Source organism: Artemia sp. Qi Xiang Cuo, chromosome 19 (assembly GCF_049724085.1).
Source record: "Artemia sp. Qi Xiang Cuo chromosome 19, ASM4972408v1, whole genome shotgun sequence".
NCBI lineage: Eukaryota > Metazoa > Arthropoda > Branchiopoda > Anostraca > Artemiidae > Artemia > Artemia sp. Qi Xiang Cuo.
The window spans coordinates 24,840,296-24,862,602 of NC_142812.1; the positions used below are offsets into that span (position 1 = coordinate 24,840,296).

The 22,307-nt window shown below is 36.0% G+C and overlaps 1 protein-coding gene across 1 annotated transcript in view; it reads right to left on the bottom strand.

Annotated features, from left to right (window-relative positions):
* The window catches only part of LOC148940643 (cytospin-A-like), a 104,136-nt gene extending 95,805 nt beyond the window's left edge, over nucleotides 1-8,331 (bottom strand). Inside the window, exon 1 of the mRNA XM_089105031.1 lies at nucleotides 8,248-8,331. Within this exon, the coding sequence (XP_088961157.1) occupies nucleotides 8,248-8,257 (10 nt within the window). The 5' untranslated portion in view covers nucleotides 8,258-8,331. The remainder of the gene's footprint in view (nucleotides 1-8,247) is intronic.
* Nucleotides 8,332-22,307: the final 13,976 nt, after the last annotated feature.

Below are 22,307 nucleotides of genomic sequence, written 5' to 3' on the forward strand. Positions count from 1 at the left end.
AAACAAACCTATTTGAGATACAATCAGTCAGTCTGGTACCCAAAATAATCGTTAGACAATTTCTCTGGAAAATATTTCACATAACTGTAGAAATACTGCTCTGTCTAAAGACTGTGACTAATCGATTTATTAAAAGGGTCTTCGCGGATTACAGTTCCATCAGGAAGGAACTGAAAATGGTGAACTGAAGTGAAATTTTACAAGGATCAGTAGAGGAGCAATGGGAAAATTTCAAGCTAACTTTACGTAGAATCCAAGACAGCAACTCTTCTGTATCTAACAGGAGAAAGCTGCTCAATAAAAAAAAAGAGATCTTGGAAAAAATACAAAGCAACTGAGAGTTCCAACCAGTCCATGAAATTCAAAAGAGCAAGAGATAAATCGAGAAATTTAACCAGGAAACTTTACTAGAACCATGAAGCCACACTAGCAAAAGAATACAAGCATAATCCAAAGAAAATTTGACACTATGTGTCATGTAAAAGTCCTGGTCGGCAACCAATATCTAAACTAACTGCTTCAGGAGCTGAACTAACAGATGTCAAAGAAATTGCAGATGAACTAAATCATTGGTTTTGTCTGTTTTTAGTAGTACATAAGATACAGAGCCACCCATTATTTAGCCCACAAAAATCCACTCTCTAATGGCGCCCATTGAGATCAATAGTTCAAATCCTCAAAATTAAGTTGTATCCTCAAATGACTTAAATTGTTAGATGTCAACAGATCAGTTGGGCCAGATAGGTTACATCCACGTCTTCTAAAAGAAGTTGCTGATACCATTGCTAAGCCACTCTCCAAATTACTCAAAGTCTCCCTATGAACGAAGGAAATGCCAACAGATTAGAAAACAGCATTCACACCTTTGTTCAAAAAGATAAATAAAGCCAGAGCAGAAAACTACCATCCCATAAGCATAACTTCTGCTGTTAATAAAATCCTTGAAAGAGTGGTAAATGACTCTGTCATGAAGCATCTCAGACTTAATTGGATACTATCACCCACCCAACATGGTTTTCAATTAGTAAAATCTGTAGAAACAAATTTTCTGGAGTCTTATGATGTTATAACAGACCTGATTGATCAGGCTTTTTACTAATGAAGGAGAATCAATACTCTTTGAGACATGTGGAGTCACCAGTGATGTCTTGCAGGCTAGTGTGTTAGGAACCACCCTATTCAATATCTATATAAATGATAATTTTCGATTAACTACAAATCATCTAACTCTCTATGCTGACGACTCAAAGTTGTTTGATGCAGTCAATCATGAGTCACTAAAAGCAGATCTCGATCATATTCAAAACTGGACAACAACATGGCACATAAGCTTTAATACTGACAAATGTAGTGTTATTCATTTTGAAAGTCCAACCCAGGTTTCAAGTATACTATGGTCAATCCAGCTGTAAATAACATTCAAGAGCTGCAAAGTGAGGATGAAGAAACAGATCTTGGAATTGTTGTTCACAACCACCGCAAATTCTGTTCAAACTGCATGAAGACTGGGTCTCATGCAAACTCTTTCCTAGCATTCTTAAAAAAAAAAACTATATCCAGTAGGTCTCCCTGTGTTTTTGTGAGGCTGTACCTGGCCCTTATCAGACCAGTGCTTGATTCTGGAATGTGAATAGCATCATCAGGATACAGAGGTGATGTACAGCTTCTGGAAGGGGTGCAAAGGAGAGCCAAGAAGGCAGTATCTAAGGGGAGAGACAAGCATCATGATGAAAGCTTGAAGGAGCTGAAATTACCTACACTGGTAGAGAGCTGATATGCCTACTAAGAGCTTATATGCTTATGACATGTAAGCTTACTTCACAAGAACCTGCTTCCCCCCATAATTCATTATCCAATTTCCCAAAACATTGGCACTGACAGGAGGGGACATTCAAAGAAACTCTTCAACCCATCTGTCAAAACTCTACACCAACGACAGTTTTTCTCCTATTGTGTAGTAAACCACTGGAATAGTCTCTCAAATACAACAGTCTCAGCACCCAACAATAAACTTTTCAAGAAGTTACTAGATGTCAAATGGAATGGTGTTCCCTGGAAGTACAAGTGGGATGCATTTGATGTTTAATCATTCACATCACCAAGTATGGGGCAATTAACAGATCAAGATGGATCTTGATTTGCTCCAAAGTGTAATATAAGGTAACATCTACCAAGTCTTCATTCATTTTCAGAGCACCCATGTTTCAGAACCATGCTTCACCACTATCGTCACAGTAGCTTCCAGTATTCTATTCTTGGTTTGTAGTATTATCCTCATATTCTTCTAAACTGTTTTCAACTGTGAAAATAACACCTTAGGCCTTATGTGTTTCTACTTTTAACATCTTCACTGCAATGGCCATCAATACTAATAATAGTCCCAAGGCATGTGAAGCTGTCTACTTGATCAGTCTTCTCGTTACCCCATCGTTTTTTTCCTCTTCACTTATTCCTAGCCTTAGCAACTTAGTCTTCTTAACATTAATTTTCAAACCTATTCTGAACTTGCAAAACCTCTTAAAAGTTCATTTACTAGACTAATTTATGAAAAAAAAACATCAAGTGTGGAAGCATTATAGAGATTAAATCCCCAGGAAATTATGAAATCTTTGAAACTTTTCATAACCAGGCAACAATTCAAGAAGTGGAAGAGAAAGTTAGAGTAAAACCTGGCTGAGGATTTTAAAAATGGCCCAAAAACTTCTGGTGTTAAGCCTCACCAAAATATTGCAGCATAAATTCAATCCCTGACATCCTGCACAATAGTCAATCTAATGCTGGTCCAGAGCTGAAAGTCGAAATTCTCAACAAACAGTTTTTTCTCCTCTGATTTCAATATTATTTTTCCCCTTTCTCAAGTATACAATATACCACTTGAGATGGAACCAACTTCAATTACAGTTATAATGGTTGGAAAAAAAAACTTCCATTCCGTAAAACTATATAATCCATTGGTTCTAACATCATCCTTATACCCAACATGAATACCTAGCAGTCTTGGCCCAACCACTTTCCTTGCTATTGAACTTGTCTTTAAATCTTCCCAGACTATCACTGGGACTAGAAAACTGTCCACCACCCCTCCTATATTTAAGAAGACCTTCCTGAAAATTATCAACCCATAGGTGTTACATTTTTGGTTGTTAATGTTCTAGAAAGAATAGTAATTCTGCAGTAATCCAGCATCTTATAAAAAAAACAATCTCATATACAGCTTGCAGCATGGTTTTTGACCTGGAATATTAGTCACAAAACTACATCACTAAGCTACTTGGTACAAAGGTACCTGCTGCCATGATTTTACTTGACTTTTCTATATCTCTTGACAAAATTTTTCACAAGTGACCTCCAATCAAGCTGAATACAGCCAAGCTTAGGAAATCCCTACTCTGGATCCTTGATTTTCTCCAGCTTAAATCTTAGCCTGTTCAGCTACTTGATGGCTCTGATAACCGTATTCTTTTCTCTCCAAACAAGTTTTGGCTGGAGTGCCTGATGGAAGTGTATTGGATCCTGCACTGTTTAGTGTCTTTATTAATGACACTCCTTCTACCTTCAGCTGTAAACTAACTATCTACACCAACTAATCAAAACCTCTTAGATCAGCCTCATCATTTGAAGGTTATACTGAACAATCTTGATCTGCTTAGTTAATGGGCTGAGACTTGGCTTCTTGAATTTAATGTTTCCAAGTGCCATATAATTCACTTTGGCAAAAAATCCTTGTTGCTTGTGTTATCTTTCTGGTCATCCAATATTCTGAAAAGATGAGCAAGATCTTGACATCACTATTGACAATGAATAAAAATTTACTATGTAGTGGGTGCTAATTCAACTCTGGGGTTGATTAAGTGCACAATTTCCATTCACATCCCCAAAGTCAATAGTCTCCTGCAAAAAGGACTTGAGGACCCCCTCCTCAAGACCTTGTTCTTTACAGTAAAATTTGACTTTTTGTCCCAATTGTTTAAGAACAACTCCTGGAAAACAAAGGCAGTTTAATTAAAACAATAGCTTTTTTAAATTCTATAAAAAAAAACTTTAGCATAAAGGGTGATGTCCTGAGGAGGTGGCAGCCCCTTTCATATGCATAATAATTTTTGTTCATTTTAGGTTTGATCTTGCTCCTTACTTTTAGTTGAAAATACTTGTTTGTTTTTTTATTATTTAATAATGCCCAATACTTCTGGATAATTAAAGGACAAATGCAAAATGTAAAAATCCCATCTAATATCCTAAAAATTTGCACTGTTTTTCGTTTTTTTTTATATATTTGTCATTTGTGAAGCCCCTGTTTCATGTATATTCTTCTTGCAGGAAGAACACCTAAGCCACCAAGAAGAGAACACAAAACAACTTTAAGCATGAGTCAAGTAAAAGTGAAATCACTAATTGGTAGTCTTGCAGCAATGAACTCTAAGAGCAGTCCAAAAAAGAGCCTATTTATGAATCTTCAACTTCAAAAACTGCTTCCATTCAACCACAACCAACTTCAACTCGGATTTCAACAAGTGAATAGTTATTTCAACCTTCTCTAGCACCTATTCCACCAGTTCAAATTCTAAAAATGCACAAATTTTATGCAAGTGTGTCAGCTATGAAAAGAATGAAGGTATGTTATTTGTTTTTGAATGAGTGTATTACAAAAATTCTATGTTAAAGATGCCTAAACTTTATTTTGAGAAAATTCATAAGCTCCACAATGAATATTGGAAAATCTAGTTTAACAGACTCCTGGAGCATCCAAACAGTTCCTCAAAAAATAAGATTTTCAAACTTGTTGCTTTTGATTTGTATTTAAATTTAAATATCATTTTAATGAATGTAAAAGACATTAGTGAAACTAAGAAAGGTACTGTTTTAATAATGCTTGGGTTAACTCTCTAGTTGGTAGCATGACTTAGACAAACCTTCCTTTTTCTTAGCTAATATCCCTTCAACACATATTTTTCCCTAACTAAATTTTAAGGAATACTAAACGTAAAAAGTTTTTTTCCAATCAAATCTGAATTAAAAATATGGAAAAATGGCCACAACAATTGCAGTTGGTAGAAACATAGCAATGGGTACTTTGGTATCTCACCATTTGCCAGATTTAGCACAAATAGATGGCTAGATGTTAGTTGATTGTCTTCTACACCTTGTTGATTCACTCAGCTCATAAAATCACTGTGTGTCTGATTTGGATGTCATTACCTGTCACATTATGTCAAGCTAATGGACCTATTACCAGGCAAATGCCAGTTTATTGGATGCTCTCTTACCAAAACTGTATATACCTAGTTGTTATTTTTGGATATTTTTCTTATAGTTGTTCAAGTTGCTAAAATTGTTTATTAGTACCGCTTAACTTGAAAATCGAATGATAGAATTTCCAAATACAACACATGATTAAACAAAACAATGAAATGTCTGCTGGCAATGTATAGCTCTAAGCTTATACTTTGGCATTTTCAAGCAAAACAGTCATTTTTGCATGTCCTAACAGATTTCATTTGGTTTGGCTGCAAGTTCATACATAATTACAGACCAATAGCTTCATTAAAATACCTAGGCTTAACTGAGCAGTGAGCCAAATTGCTCATAAAAAAATGCATCCATTGGAAAAATACTGGTATTCTACTCAATTTGATGTTCATAGTTTTTGTATTTGTATTATAACCAATATAGAAAGTAAATTGCTGCTCTCTCTCTATTGGAATCATGCTTTTAGTAAGAGTCTACTATTGGGAGTAACAGGACCAGCCTGCTGATCAAATTTCTCACTTTGGTCTTCCAATTGGTTTGTCATCAAGCTTACATAACAACTTCTAATGACACAGTAATCAGTTGAAGTTGTAATGTATTTTAAAGACATTTACTTTTCTCTTTAAATTGTTTTTTCCTTTCTTTTTTTTATAGCTCTGTATCATTGTCTTTTTTATGATGGGTTTTCAAATAAATAAATCTAATATGAACAGCTCTACATTTTGTCTATACATGAGGATATTTTTTTTGCAGAAGTCTTGATGCCTTCCAGACATCACTTGCCTATGGATAGCTACCAGCAAACTGGAAAGTAGCCAACATAATCCTGACAATTAAAAGAGGTGACTGCACCAAGCCTGAGAATTATTGACCAGTCAGCCTAGCTTCAGATGTTTTAAGATGCTAGAACACATAGTCAATGATTCAATTCTTGAACATTTCCAGTCAGGAAAATCAATTGGGTAAAATTCTACTTTAGCTACTTTTGGCTATCTTGGAAAGAGGTTAGGTTAGGAAAATGAAACTTTCAGGGATGGGTCTACAGGCTAAAGTATGTCCCAGGAGGTATTTGGCCACCCCTCCAACAGTTTTGGCATTTGGTAAAATTTTTGCTGAAGGTGAAAGTTTTGGCAGAAATTTTGCAAAATTCTTGATTTCTGCAGAAAATTCAGCATAAATCAGGTATCAATTCTGTACAATTTACAAAGATTGCCCCCTCCCCCCCCCAATGAAATGCATCTCAGGACACCTTTGTGCAACAGTCAATTGCACTCCAAATTATCCACTGCTGGCATCAATTCATCCCTGATAAACTGGCTAATGAAAGTATTAAATGTGTTTAATGATGAATCCTATTCTAGCCTAATTGGCTATTGGCCTAACTTTGACCTAGTGTTTCCTTTGAAGTGAGAATAGGCTAACTGGTAAATTTTCAGCAGTTCATATTATTGACTTACAAATAAAGTGAACATACTACTCAATGCCTATTTTGGTCAATATTTACCAAATCATATTATTGAGTTTCAAATAAAGTGAATACACCATTCGATGCTTTTTTTATGCTGATTACAAATATAACAATCATTTCTATCGGAAATAAGTTTTAGACCCCCCCCCCATATATATGCCAATTCAGAGTATATATTTCTACATTAGGGGGGAGGGGGTGAAAGCAAATTTTATTTCTGATGTAAATGGGAGGTAAGTTTAAACTTTACCCACCCCCCTCATGTAGAAATATATACTCTGAATTGACATATATAGGGGGGGGGGGCTAAAATTCATTTCAGATAGAAATTATGATTATATTTGTAATCAGCATAAAAAAAGGCATTGAATGGTGTATTAATTTTATTCCTAACTCAATAATATGATATGGTAAATATTGACCCCTTTTTTTATGGTCTTTATGTATATGATAATCATTTTTGTTGAAAATGAACTTTAATCTCACCCCTATCTATACTGATTCATGGTATTTATTTGCATATTAGGGGGGGGGGGGTAAATTTTAAACTTACCTCTCATTTGTATCAGGCTGCCCCCCCCCCAACATTTTGGCATTCAGTAAAATTTCAGCTGAAGGCAAAAATTCTTGCACAAATTTTGCAAAATCAGGCAAAATTCTTGATTTCTGCCAGCAATTCAGCATAAATCAGGTAGCAATTCAGTAAAATTTACAAAGATTGTCCATAAATATCTACCAAATCATATATTCACTGTATGTGTAAGTCAATAATATGATTCAGTAGATATTTACCAGATTGTCCCCCACCCAATAAATAAGCCTTGGGATGCCCCTGTATAGGGGTGGGGGTAAAATTCATTTCTGACAAAAATGATTGCTATATTTGGAAAAAGCATAACAAATGCACCAAGTAGAAGGTTTACTTTATTCATAAGTCAATGATATGAACTGCTAAAAATTTACTTGCTAACTAGGCTAGGCTATACAGGACTACCATTTAGCCTATAATTCTGCAAAGGAAAAAACTCAGTCAATATCTACCAAATCATATTATTGAGTTAGAACTAAAGTGAATACACCATTTGATGCCTTTTTTTATGCTGATTAAAAATTTAACAATCATTTATAACATAAATTAATTAAAGCCCCCCCCCCCCTATAGCTGTCAAATCAGGGTTTGGTTAGGTATAGCCTATATAGCGGGGGGGGGACAGAAATTAATTTCCGATAGAAATGCTTATTATATTCGTAATCAGCATAACAAAAGACATCAAATGGTGAATTCACTTTATTCCTAACTCAATAGGCTAATATGATTTGGTAGATATTGACCAAAAACTCTTCTTTCTTGGTTAATCTAAGCTTATGAGGCCGAAGCATATCCTAATATTTAATGCATAGACTTAGCCTGACCATTAGCCTAGATCAGGGCTGTCCTAGCCTATGAGCAGTTTTCATTTTGTAGCCTAGGCTAACTGATTCATGTTCATATAGCCTAACTTCAAGTAATTCTACAAAATATTATACAATACCTATATACATTAAAGCTTCAAATTTTAGATAATCATATCATTTTACATAGAAATACACTTCATGAATACATAAACAATTTTCACAAATAGTTTAGATTTATTTTTTATCATCACTATCTACTATTTGCATATTAATTAAAAAAGATGGCGCATAAAACTATTTTGATAGCCGGCGAATTGCATTGCGAAAAAAAGGAAAGGGGAAACAGACCTGAATATAACGCTTTTGTCGGATTTTAAACAAAATTGGTGGGAAGTAAGGGCCGATCTTGCATTTTTAGTTGAGGGGGAGCGAGATAACCCCAACTTCTCATCATTAGGTTATCAAGAAGAAGGAATAATCGGATTTTAGCCAAACTTAGTCGGAATTAAGATTAGTTGCCTTTGTTGTGCTTTATGGGGGGGGGGGGGTTACTTACTCCTTTTGATTCCTGCAGTGGGAGAGAATCCCAAATAAATATTTATTACAGCATGTCCCTTAACAGGTTAAATTTCCGAATCCTAACAAAACTTGGTTAGAAGGAAAAGCAATTCTTCCAGTTTTTTTTTTCTTTTGGAGACAAGGAACTGATCCAAACTATATGGAGGGATTCCCTAGATGTATATCCTGAGTAGAGTCACCTAAAGGTTTTTCAGATATCAAGCTATGAAGCCGTCCTTCAGAAAGCGCCATTACACCTCATCTAAGCACAAACATTAAGAAGAGCTAGTTTCATGACCGTGCCTTTTGGGAAGCCAGACTTACTTTTACCTCTTTGGGTGGGGAAAGGCCTAAAACTTTGGTTGGGGAGGCCCTAAAACTTTAATACAATACATGTTTTCAAAATGGAGAGATTTGCATCTGGAGGAATACTAGATGAGAAGCAAAACCAAGCATACAATTTATATTTAGTTTGGTCCTAGCCTAACCTTTGCAGAAAGGAGGAGGGAGACCGTGAATTCTTGATTTCAAGACATCTCACAGAATGACCAGTAAGGTTTAACCCAAACTTGGTATGAACCAAAAGTTGGGTAATTGTCTTAGTCTCGCATTTCCTAGTTCTGTAGAAATTAAGCTCCATATTTCTTAGCACTTGTGACTTCAGATAAACTAGGTCTAATTTCCAAAATTGTCTGATCACTATAGATTCCCAGACCATAATGTGATTTAAATGTCAACAAAAGAGCCTTAACAAACAAATAAATGGGTTCTTGAAAAAGTGTAGAGTTTGGACGAAATCCAAAGTTAATTGCAAAAGAGGAGACTATTCCAAAGATTGAAACAGCAAATATTAAGTCTTCTTAGAAGAAAAGTATTATCATTATGATTATTGTTATGGAATCACAAAACTGAATCAAAAATCGGGCCGCAAATGTCCATTGCTTTCCCTTAAGCGACTACTGTTTCCATAACTTTCCATTTCCATAGCTGGAAAGATCCCTTAAGTGACTACTCTTTCCATACAATTTTTACATTTAAATCTTTTTTTTTTGAATTTTTTAAGAAAAACTAATAAAATAAAAATCTAGTAAAATAATCACCAACAGGAATAGACGTAGAATCCCCACTTAAGTTTGTTAAAATTGTCAATAAACACATTAACTCTTTCCTGTTTAGAAGCAACTTTTTCCAGCAATTCAAATGCTTACCAGAGGGGGAGTGTTCGAACACCTTGAACACACCATTCGATAGAAAGATACCCACAAATACACAGGGCAAAGCAATGATGGGCGTACCTATAAAATGATTGACTATAGAATCATCTCGCACAAATGGCAATCTTGAATACGATCGGTAGGACCAACCACCCCTTTTTATCCCCAAGATCTGAATACACCAAAGGCCGTTGTATATCGCCTTTGCAAATCTGAAATACACTCCAATTATTTCAATGATACCTTTAAGCGTTGGAAAAACTTCTACTTTTTGTGAACGCTGAGGACACATGGCTTCTTTTCAAAACTCTTGTCCTAGACTCAGTAACCTCATGTACTGGACTGAAGAAGCGAGCAAACCATTCGCGGATCAAAGAAGACACATTTAACGTGATAAAATGCCTGTATTGAGACAAGGCTGCTAGGCGACAGGCCAGCCTGCAGAAGCCTTAACGGTGTCCACAGCAGTTATATTCAGAGAGACAGTAAGCAGATTCTAAAAAGAAAGGTATACCATGTGGATTATACTGCCAAGAACGGTGATATCAGCAGACTTTACAAAAATCTTCGTGTTGTCTCAAAGGACAAAGTTCCTTCACTGGGAGCACTCATGTCTGTTGATGACCAGCAATTTAGACACAAAACTGCTCAATAAAACTAAAGCAGGAACTATTTCTCAAGTCTCCTTAATACTTATGTTGTCATGGTGACTGACGAGGAACTTTTAAGACTACAAGCAGGCACGTAGGAACTACCGGTAAGTTAAGTAGAATACCCTTCACGCTCGCAGAAGTCCTCTCAGCAATAAAGTACTTGAAAAACAATAAGGCTGCTAGAACATGTGGAACATCAGCTTCGCTCCTTCAGTATGCAGAATTGACAATGTTAATTTGGCTCCAGACTTTTTTTTCTCTCCAATTGGGTGAACAGGATATTTCACGAAGTACTGGTATGCTGGTTTAATTTTATCTCGGTATAAAAAGAAAGTAATCAAGAGGAAATGCTCAAATTACTGAAGTATCATCCCCATCTCAGCCAGAAAAGCGCTTTATACTGACTCTGCGTTACCACTGCCGGAAAATCCGGCAGTGGTAATATTTTTATGCTCTTTATGAATATAATAATCATTTTTGTTGGAAATAAATTTTAATCTCACCCCTATATAGGCCCTATACTGATTTTCTCTCCAATTGGGTGAACAGGATATTTCTCGAAGAACTGGTATGCTGGTTTAATTTTATCTCTGTATAGAAAGAAAGTAATCAAGAGGAAATGCTCGAATTACTGAAGTATCATCCCCATCTCAGCCAGAAAAGCGCTTTATACTGACTCTGCATTACCACTGCCGGAAAATCCGGCAGTGGTAATATGTTTATGCTCTTTTTGAATATAATAATCATTATTGTTGGAAATTAATTTTAATCTCACCCCTATATAGGCCCTATACTGATTTTCTCTTCAATTGGGTGAACAGGATATTTATCGAAGTACTGGTATGCTGGTTTAATTTTATCTCTGTGTAGAAAGAAAGTAATCAAGAGGAAATGCTCGAATTAATGAAGAATCATCCCCATCTCAGCCAGAAAAGAGCTTTATACTGCTCTGCGTTACCACTGCCGGAAAATCCGGCAGTGGTAATTTTTTTTATGCTCTTTATGAATATAATAATCATTTTTGTTGGAAATGAATTTTTACCTCACAGAAATAATAAGGCTGCTAGAACATGTGGAATATCAGCTTAGCCCCTTCAGTATGCAGGACTGACAATGTTACTTTGGCTCCATGTTTTTTTTTCTCTCTAATTGGGTGAAAAGGATATTTCTCGAAGTACTGGTGTGCTGGTTTAATTTTACCTCTGTGTAAAAAGAAGATAAACAAGAGGATATGCTCGAATTACTGAAGTATCATCCCAATCTCAGCCAGAAAAGCGCTTTATACTGACTCTGCATTACCACTGCCAGAAAATCCTGCAAAGCCATGGGCAAACTATATATCGAGCTTTTCTCCAGGAGCACGCGAGCCCGCTAATGTTTCTTTGGCTCAATATTTCATTTTCTCTCTAATGTGGTGAGCAGAGTGTGTCCTGAAACACTGGTTTGCCGGTACAATTTTGCGTCTGTGCAAAAGGAAGGGAAGAAAGAGATAAACTCATATTACAAAGGTTTGCCCTTCTCTCAGTGCCAGGAAAGCTCTCCACATTAACCTGCATTACCACTGCAGGAATATCCTGCAAAACAAAGGGCAAATCCATCAGGCCGAATTTATACTGGGTAGGTCCTTTGCTGAATGTTTTTTTTTTGCTTTTTTGTACACGACAGAGTAGTGACTTGGTAGTGAAGACAAGAAAATTCCGAAATTAAGCTTAAATAACCTCTGCAGACTTAAACGATACCTTTGACTCTGTCTACCACCTATCTATATGGCTAATGGCTAATACTACACTCCATCAAAGAGCCAGCTAAATCCTATTACGATGTTTTTTCATTGTTTTTCTTCCATACCAAGACACTTCGTTTCGAAGGAGTTGTCGTAGAAACTTCGAAAAAGGCTCATTCGATTGGAAATTGGAGTGCCTACTGCCCTTTTTAATAGTCGAAAGTGTTTGTAGGTCAACTAGCCCCCCCCCCCACGCCCATCATTTCCCCAAACAAATCCTATCAAAATTTTGAGATAGCCATTTTGTTCAGCGTAGTTGATTTCCAGATAGAAAATATGTTTTTGAGGAGAACACTCCCCCACAACCCTCAAGGCAAGGGTTTTAAGTTATGCCCCGGGGTATATAAGAACGATTTTGGCACAATGTATTATTTATTCTTTTTTTCCTTTGGAGCAGCGCACTTCGTATCGAAGAAGTTGTCGTAGAAACTTCGAAAAGGGCTCATTCAATTGGAAATTGGAGTGGCTTGTGCCCTTTTTAATAGTCGACGCCCACCATTTCCCCAAACACATCCAATCACAATTTTGAGATAACCATTTTTTTCAGCGTAGTTGATTTCCAGATAAAAATTATGTTTTGAGGAGGACACGCCCCCACATCCCTCAGAGCAAGGGTTGTAAGTTATGCCCTGGGGGCATATAAAGTTTTTATAGAAGGCGTTGTCGTAGAAACTTCAAAAAAGGTTCATTCCATTGGAAATTGAAAATACAAATGAATGTGCATTGTCAGATTAATATGCATATACTGATATTAGAAATCAAAATGTTAATATTATTTGATTTATTAAAGTTAAAAGTAAAAGCATTTATGTTTTTTTCAGGAAAGTGCAAATTTTGTTCTGGCCTTGGGAAGCCATAGGGGTTTTGAGCCCAACTTATGTTAATTTCTGCTCGTTTTGAGTTTGACTCGGTTATTTTTATTTATCGATGCTGATTTATGGTAGTTTCACGCTTGGTAGATTATTTTATTTTATTTTTGCTCATTTTTGTTTAATGGAGTTCTTTACTTTTCTTTGTAAAACTTGTTTTTTGGAAAAAGTTTTTTTTAATAAATTTCTGTTCGTTTTATATTGACACAGCCTTCTCAGGGAAAAAAAAGTAATACTTTAAATCTTTTCTTTTTTTTAAGACTTTATAGTTTGGCCTTTTATTGGTATGCAAGAGAAAAATTTTCAGCAATTTTTAACAACATACACCCTTTTAAAAATCAGGACACAAATAGTAGTGCTTATTTTAGTTTCATACCTTCTCTAGTTGTTCAAATTGACTAGCTGTTCAAACTAGTTGTCAAAACTGATGTTTTAAGGCTGTGCCACCACCCCCAAACTGCTCAGCTGTGTTAAAGATCACGTTATAACTCAAACAACTGATCGCTTGCCGTTTGGTTTTCCAATTTGGCGGTCGAATCTTGACCAATGCTGACTTCATAAATGACCTTGCAATCCTTGACGACTCCTTACAACAGCTGACAGATTCTCTTGGTGTCCTACTGGAAGAAAATGAAAAAAACTAAATTGAAGTGAGCTGGCAAACACAAAGATGTAATGGCAATCAAATTGCCAGGCCCGATGACGTGTCCATACTTCATTGCAGTTTGTGGAGCCCACTCTGAATTGGTTACTAACTTCATCGATTTTGATTGCATCTTAAGAAGATGGATCCGTTGAAAAGGAAATGCTTAGCCAAATTGCAAAAATGTCTTCTGTCATCAAAGGTTCAATACCGTTTGGGAAATACTCATATTTTTAGGTTTACGAAGATGCGCTCTCACCGCGGCTGAGATACAGCCTCCAAAATCCACTACAATGAGTAATATACACGCGTGTCAAATGAAACAACGCTGATAATCGTGAACCCTCGGTGGCACGATGTTGTTTTTAATGGAAGGCCCCTTTTCCCTGTTCACCCAATGTGATTCTTAACTCAGATTGTCCAGAAAACCCTGAGATGGATGGGGCAGGTTGTCCCGATGACCCCGGTAGCTCCTACTCATGCTATGCAGGACTTTGACTCGATATTACATGGTTGGTCGTGGCTGAGGGACAGACCTTGGGCTTATTTGAAGAACAGCTTGAAGTTTTTCTCAATATAACCGCCATAGTCGTTGAGGAGATCCCATAACAGCAGCAGCAAGTTGAGAAGTAATGTTGCAAGACTCTCTACATCACACATCATGGGGCAGGAGTTTTAAATAAATATGGCAAAAACACTGAGGCAAATATTGACGCAAGGATTGAAACGAGGTTGTTCCAACGATGACATTGAAAGGTCGCTTTAAGGTTATTAAAAGCTTGATATGAAAGGTAAATTTCATTTTATCCTTCAGATGTGGGATAGTGTCTGCTCGTTTTAAGTTTTGGCATAACTCTTTACTTTCATTTGAAATTTTTTTTTTCTGTTTGTTGAAATTACCAGATTTTTTTAATGTTTAGTAATATCAGTTCCAGATAAGTGATCGATATTTAGTAAATGGAGATTTTTTTCATGTAACATGAAAATTATTGAGTACGGAAACAATCTTTCGGTTTGCCTTGTCACCTGGCCATCAAGGGTTTAATAGTACCGATGAATTGCGTGTTATTTTGTTCCTAATTTTATTTTTAACTATTATGGTTCATACTTCATTGGACATGCTTGTGAATATCTTTTAAAGGAATATAATTTTTATCTTAGGCTGATTGGGTAATTTGATATGTCACAATATTGCAGCTACAGTTCTTAAAATTCTGCAAATAGATGAATCTTGTTTCTCACTATAAATCTAATGGACATCAATACCTTGGTACAGCGAACTTCAATATCAACGACAAATATCTGGTCAAATACTAGCAAACACTTTTACAAGTTTGATCTAAGTCTCATCAAATGAATTTTATCAGCAAGATAATTACATCGCCATTGAAAACACTTTTATGGACGCATCCAGAAACCCATTCGTTGGGTGAGGAGGCTAGATCTAGGATTTCTTTCTAGGGAGGAGTGATATTCAATTTTAAAAATTTAGTTCTGATATTATTTTGATTCAAATTTTTCAAGCTCCCTTCTCCCCAAGAAACTCTTTCTTCGTGAAAGCCACGACAATCAGCCTACACAAACAGATTCAATAGCCAGCTAGAATGAGTATTTAGCCCACTAGTCGTTGCTAGTATCCACCAGTTCGTGGTAACAAATCAAAAAGTTCGTGATAACGAACTGTAAGCAAGGAGCGACCCGGCTCAATTGTAGCCGAAACTTTAAAAAAGGAAATTTTGATACCAATAGATGTATCAAAAGAATCGGAGTTTTATGTTGATTTCAAATGTATAAGTTTCAATAAGTTTACTCTTACCCATTATAGATTACGAGCCTGAGAAAATTAGTCTAATTTTTGAGAAAAGGGGAAAACACCCCCTATAGAATCTTAACGAAAATCCCACCATCAGATTTAGCGTGTCACAAAACCCTACTCTACAAGTTTCAAGCGCGTATCTAAAAAATGTGAAATTTTGTATTTTCTGCCAGAAGAAAGATAACGGATGTGTGTTTATTTGTTTGTTATTAATTTTTTTTGTTTTGATTCTTTTTTGCCAGGGATGATCGTATCGACCCAATTATCCTAGAATATCGGGAGAGGGTTCATTCGAGCGGAAATTATAGGTTCTGGTGCCCCTTTTAAGTGACCAAAAAATGTAGGACAACTACGCCCCCTCCCACGCCCCTTTTTTATCAATATTGCCCGATCAAAATTTTAGATAGCCATTTTGTTCAAAGGCCGAATAACTATGGCTTTGGGGATATCATGACCCTCCCTAAGACCCCGGAGAAAGGTCTTTAAGTCACAAAAATTTTCCTATTGCTTACATATTATATTTCCTATTGGGAAGTATGCATACATTTTATGTGTGGGGGGATTTTCTGCTGGTTGGGTTTTCCATGGGGATAATTTTCCATGGGGAGGGGAGTTTTCAGGGGGCGAGTCTTTCAGGAGAAATTTTAAATTGGGAGAATTTGTCAAAATTTCTATCCGAAATTCTTCTTATGTCTTGCTTTCTCTTTTCCATCTCAATTATACGCGTGGAGATGTTAAGGTTAATTCTCCGGGGTAAATTTTCACCAGGATTGAATTGTCTAGAGAATAAATCCCTGGAGGGGGGCAGAGATTTTTTTCCGTGGAGGAGTAGCCAGATATTTTGGCATTATTTAAAAAACGATAAACTAAAAGTAAGGTGCAACATTAAAACTTAAAACGAACAGAAATTATTACGTATATGAGGGGGTTTCTTCTTCACAACACCTCGCTCTTTACGCTAAAGTTTGAATTGTGTCCCAATCCCTTAAGAACACTAATGAAATACCATGTTCGTTTAATTAGAACAATTAGAAGCTATTTTTAAGTACTAAAAAACTTCAAGTGCTAGAATTTTCAATTCAGTTTAGCAATCGGAAATCCAACAATCCAGTTATCCATTAATTACATTTGTTCTATCCATAAATTCTTTCAAGAAAGCAGCATAACACTTGAACACAATGAGCAGGGGGTTAAGGAGGAGGTAGCCCTACTCAAATATAGAATAATTTATATTCAGTTAAGGACTTGTTAAACTTTACCGTAGAGAGTGGAGGATGTAGGTTGGTAAACTCTTCATATAAGAATTAATTTCTGTTCGTTTCAACTTTCAATCTTGCTCTTTACTTTCATACATATATCTTAAGATCTTGCTGGTCACAATGTTGCAGGTCAATGTCTTAAAATATAAAGATTGTAGCAGGAGAAATCGATTTTAGTGCTGATGTTTTAAAACTGGTGAAATATAATATCCAGACTTCTAGGGTCCCATTTCCTTCACGGGGTGTGACGTTTACTTTTGGTTTTCAAATCCTAACACCCATAAAATGTACCGTATTCAGATATGCCTCAATCATTTTGGGCGAATTTTCAACAAATAATGGCTTTAAAAAAAAAATAAAAAAAATTGGTTAAGATAAGCTTGTCTATTTAGCCGAACTCTTTCAACTGTTCAGCATTTATGTGTAGGTCATTAGTGTGTCTGAACTAAGATAGAGCATACCATACGCAGTGCAATAGTGCTGTCTAAGTAAAGAGCGATGTGGGCACAATATATATTCGTATAGACACTTCGTATAGTAAAAGAGTAAAAATTCTCTTTTCAAGAGTGAAAAGATAATGGAGGGTAAGAAGCCCTTCTCACAAGCCCATTGATTTTCCAAACGCATCCAGTCAAAATTTTAAGACAGCCATTTTGTTCACCATAGTAGAACGGTCCAGCAATTATGTCTTTAGGGATATTGGGCATGTTAATCCCCCATAATTATGCAGTTGGCCCATTATGCTTTGAAACTAAATGTTACTTTAAACTATATCAAAAGGGATTGTGTTTATGGTTGCCAATAAGAAATGTTAGTAATAAACCAAGAATGACTGGAGGCATAAATTTGAAACTTTCGGAGTTGCTATTATTACTACTTCTGATCTTACAATTTAAATAAATCAAAAGAGTGTAAGTGTATCCAGGTTGTCAAAGAGCTTTGATAGAATGTTTTGGGAATGATATTAAGTTTTATTTTTCAGGTCAACTTCAGGAGGTATGTAATTAAATTTAAAAACACTGTTTGTGTCAGGATTGAAAGTTGAGGAAAAAGTTTCTCCAACATGCAAATAGCAACCCAAATTATAAATTCTTATAGAAAAAAAACCGAAAACATATTTCAAAAAATATTTTCCATGAAAAATACTATTTCAACAATAAATGAATATAAATTAATTGAAAAACCTTTTTCCACAAAACGAGTTTTTCAAAGAAAAGTAAAGAGCTTCATTAAGCCAAAAATGAGTAGAAATAAAATCAAATAATCTTCCAAGTGTAAAACAATTACAAATAATTATCAACAAATAAATGAAACTAAAAACGAACAGAAAATACAATAAATAGCTGAGCCAAACTCAAAACGAACCAAAATTAGCATGAGCAGGGCTGATAACCCCCATGCCATTTCAAGACCAAAACAGTATTTGCGCTTTACTGAAAACAAAATACGTTTTTAATATTTCACTTTAATTATTTTAATAAATAAAAAATATCAAACCTTAAGGAATAAATATCAGTATATGTAAGTTAAACTGACAAACCACGGTCATTTCTGTTATATTTTCAGCAAAGTGCAAATTATGTTCTCGTCTTGAGAAGGCATGGGGCTTAATCAGCCCTACTGATGTTAATTTTTGCTTGTTTTGAGATTGACTAGGCTAATTATTTTATTTTCTCTTCGTTTTTAGTTTCGTTTATTAGTTGACAGTTATTTTTGGTTGTTTTACGCTTGGAAGAATATTAGATTTTATTTCTGCTCATTTTTGGCTTAATGGAGCTCTCTACTTATTTAAAAAAAAAACTTATTTTGAGGAAAAAGTTTTTTAAATTAATTTGGTAAAAAAAAAGTGCTCAAAAAGTGCTAAAACTCAAGGAAACGGATAGAGTGTTGGCCTGCCATCAAAAAACTATGTGTTAAAAAATAATATCGGTGAATTTTCACCGAATAAAAATTAGTGCAGAACGATGTCCTTAAACTACTATCAAGGAGGAACACTTGTGCATCTATAAAGAGGCGACCCACCACAATGTTAAGCGATTTCCGGTCCTAGCGGTTGCAGAGAGACAGCGGTGATCGCATTTTGTAGCCCAAGCGCCAACTAAGAAACGTGCAAAATTTCACCCCTTTCCGACTTTATCTTCATGGGTAAAAGTGGGCCGGAAGTTTCGACCCTCCGACCACAGCCCCCCTTTAACGTTGTCCGATTGGGTTGAAATTTAGAGGTTAAGTTTTCCTAGGGCCCGGGAGCTTATCTTCGAAATTTCCGCTCAATCCGATCACTCCTTCTCTGTTTTACAAAAACCAAATATAGCCACTTAATGTTCATTTCTTTTTTTTTATCAGCCACGCCTGCAGGCCACAGTTGGCAACAGATGCGAGTTAATGAGGACTCATTCGAACTGGAATTTGACTTGTTAGGACCTTTTGGTATTTTCAGACCGAAAAAATTATCCCCCGAATTTACATTTACGAAAAACCTCGTTTTCCAACAAGAGCCCATGTTAATTTTTCCCACCACAGCCCCCCTTTAAAGTAGTTTGATCGGACTGAAATATAGAGGATAAGCTTTCTCCCTGGGACCTGGGAGCTTATCTTCAAAATTTCAGCTCAATCCGATCACTCCGTTCCTTTTTTTCCAAATCCAAATATCAAGATTTGTGGGGATTTGCTTGCGTCAAAAATACATCTCACAGAATAAAAATAATGTAACGTGTCTCTGTGGTATAGTGGTCGCTATTCCTGACTGTCAGGCGGAAGACCCGAGTTTGATTCCCCGTCAGAGAAATTTTTTTTTATATTGAATTTAAAGTTTAAAAAAGAAAATGAGTTTCTTTTTTAAATCCAATCTATTAAGTCCTTCGGCTCAACAGGCGTCTCCAGAAGAATATCATAGTCGGCCTTCAGGTTACAGGTAAGTCTCCACTGCTTTGATAACATGGGGCCTGGGGCGGCTGATAAAAATCTTACTGTGCATTTGATTTGAGTATTCAGGAATTAAAAGCCTTAACACAAGAATCTTCAAAAGCGGGGGTTTGGGAGGCGGCAGCCCCCCATCTTTAACTCCTGAAAAGATCAGCTAACAGTTAGTAAAGCAATAATAAGTAATAAACTGTAAAAAAACGTGCAGAAAATATTTGAAAAAAACTACGTTTTCTAAAGAGTTAAAGAGGCTGAGTCACAAGTTCGAACCTTAAAACGTACAGGGATTAGGAGGTACAGTTGGGGTCTGCCGCCCCCAAACCCCGCTTCCGTATATGAAAGGGGTTGTGCCCTCCTCAACGCCTCGCTCTTTACGCTAAAGTTTTTATTGTTAAAAAAAAAGAGTTGTGAGAAAGTCAAACTTTAGCTTAAAGAGCGAGGCGTTGAGGAGGGCACAGCCCCTTTCATATACGGAAGCGGGGATTTGGGGGGTGGCAGCCCCCCCCAACTGTACCTCCTAATCCCTGTACGTTTTAAGGTTCGAACTTGTGACTCAGCCTCTTTAACTCCTTTAACTCTTCTTTAACAGCCTTTTAGAAAACGTAGTTTTTTTCAAATAATTTTGCTTATTAGAAGACAGGGATTGTGCCTTTGTTGTTAATGAGTTAGTCATTCTTTATCCAATTACAGGATCATTTGCGGTAGGCCTACTTACGTCTTATAGCCGCCCCACTTTGTTCTTGATCCGTAATTAAATTAAAAAAACAAGTTTTCTTTAACTGAAAATAAGGAACGACGTTAAAACTTAAAACGAACAGAAATTATTCCGTATATGAAAGAGGCTGTCCCTTTCTCAACGCCTCGCTCTTTACGCTAATGTTTTTATTGTTTAAAAAAATAGAGTTGTGAGAAAGTCAAACTTTAGCGTAAAGAGCGAGACGTTGAGGAGGGGACAGCCCCTTTCATATACGGAATAATTTCTGTTCGTTTTAAGTTTTTACGTCGTTTCTTACTTTCAGTTAAAAAAACTTGTTTTTTTTATTTAATTTTTGAACGTTTTTAAATTAATGCAGGTTTTTATTTTAGCTTACCGAACATGAAAAATTAAAACAAAATTTGCATTTTAATTTTACTTTTATTTGGTTAAAGAGCTTTCTCGAAACTTCTTTAATTTTATTTACGAATGTTTTTATTAGTAATAAATTTCCGTAACTTACGAATTAACTTACGTAACGAACTTCTATATTCATATATTTTTAATACGTATATTAGAGGGTTCGCCCCCTAGTCAATACCTTGCTTTTTAAGCTAAAGTTCAAATTTCGTTCCAATTCTTTAAAAATGACCCCTTAATTATAACTTCCGTTAATTAGAATAAATACCTCTTATGAAAGTACTAAAAAATCTTTGGCTTAAATAGCGAGGTATTGACTAGGGGGTGAACCCAATCATATACGTAATGTTTTCTGTCGTTTTAAGTTTTCATGTTGCTCCTTACTATCAGTTGAAAAACTTTTTTTTTTATATAATTTCTGATCTTTTTTTTAAATAATACTGGGAAATCCGGCACCCCCTTCATAGCAATGTCCCTTCCCCCATGAAAACTTCCTCCATGGAAAGATCCTCCCACATAACCCCCGACCCACCCACCCCCATCCCCACCCCCACTACCAGAAAAAATCCTACCTGAAAACGTCTGTTTACTTCCCAATAACCAATACTATATGTTAACATTGGGTAAAGTTCATAACTTTCAGCCCTCCCCCCGGGGACTTCGGAGGATTAGGTCCCCCGAAGATATTAATTTTACTTTTATTTGGTTAAATAGCTTTCTCGAAACATACGTAATGTTTTCTGTCGTTTTAAGTTTTGATGTTGCTCCTTACTATCAGTTGAAAAACTAGTCAATACCTTGCTTTTTAAGCTAAAGTTCGAATTTCGTTCCAATTCTTTAAAAATGACCCCTTAATTATAACTTCCGTTAATTAGAATAAATACCTCTTATGAAAGTACTAAAAAATCTTTGGCTTAAATAGCGAGGTATTGACTAGGGGGTGAACCCAATCATATACGTAATGTTTTCTGTCGTTTTAAGTTTTCATGTTGCTCCTTACTATCAGTTGAAAAACTTTTTTTTTATATAATTTCTGATCTTTTTTTTAAATAATGTTTGGAAATCCGGCGCCCCCTTCATAGCAATGTCCCTTCCCCCATGAAAACTTCCTTCATGGAAAGATCCTCCCACATAACCCCCGACCCACCCCCCTATCCCCACCCCCACTAGCAGAAAAAATCCTACCTGAAAACGTCTGTATACTTCCCAATAACCAATACTATATGTTAACATTAGGTAAAGTTCAAAACTTTCAGCCCTCTCCCCGGGGACTTCGGGGGATTAGGTCATCCTAAAAGACATAGTTATCATATTTTCGACCATGCTGAACAAAATGGCTATCTCAAAATTTTGATCGGGTGACTTTGGG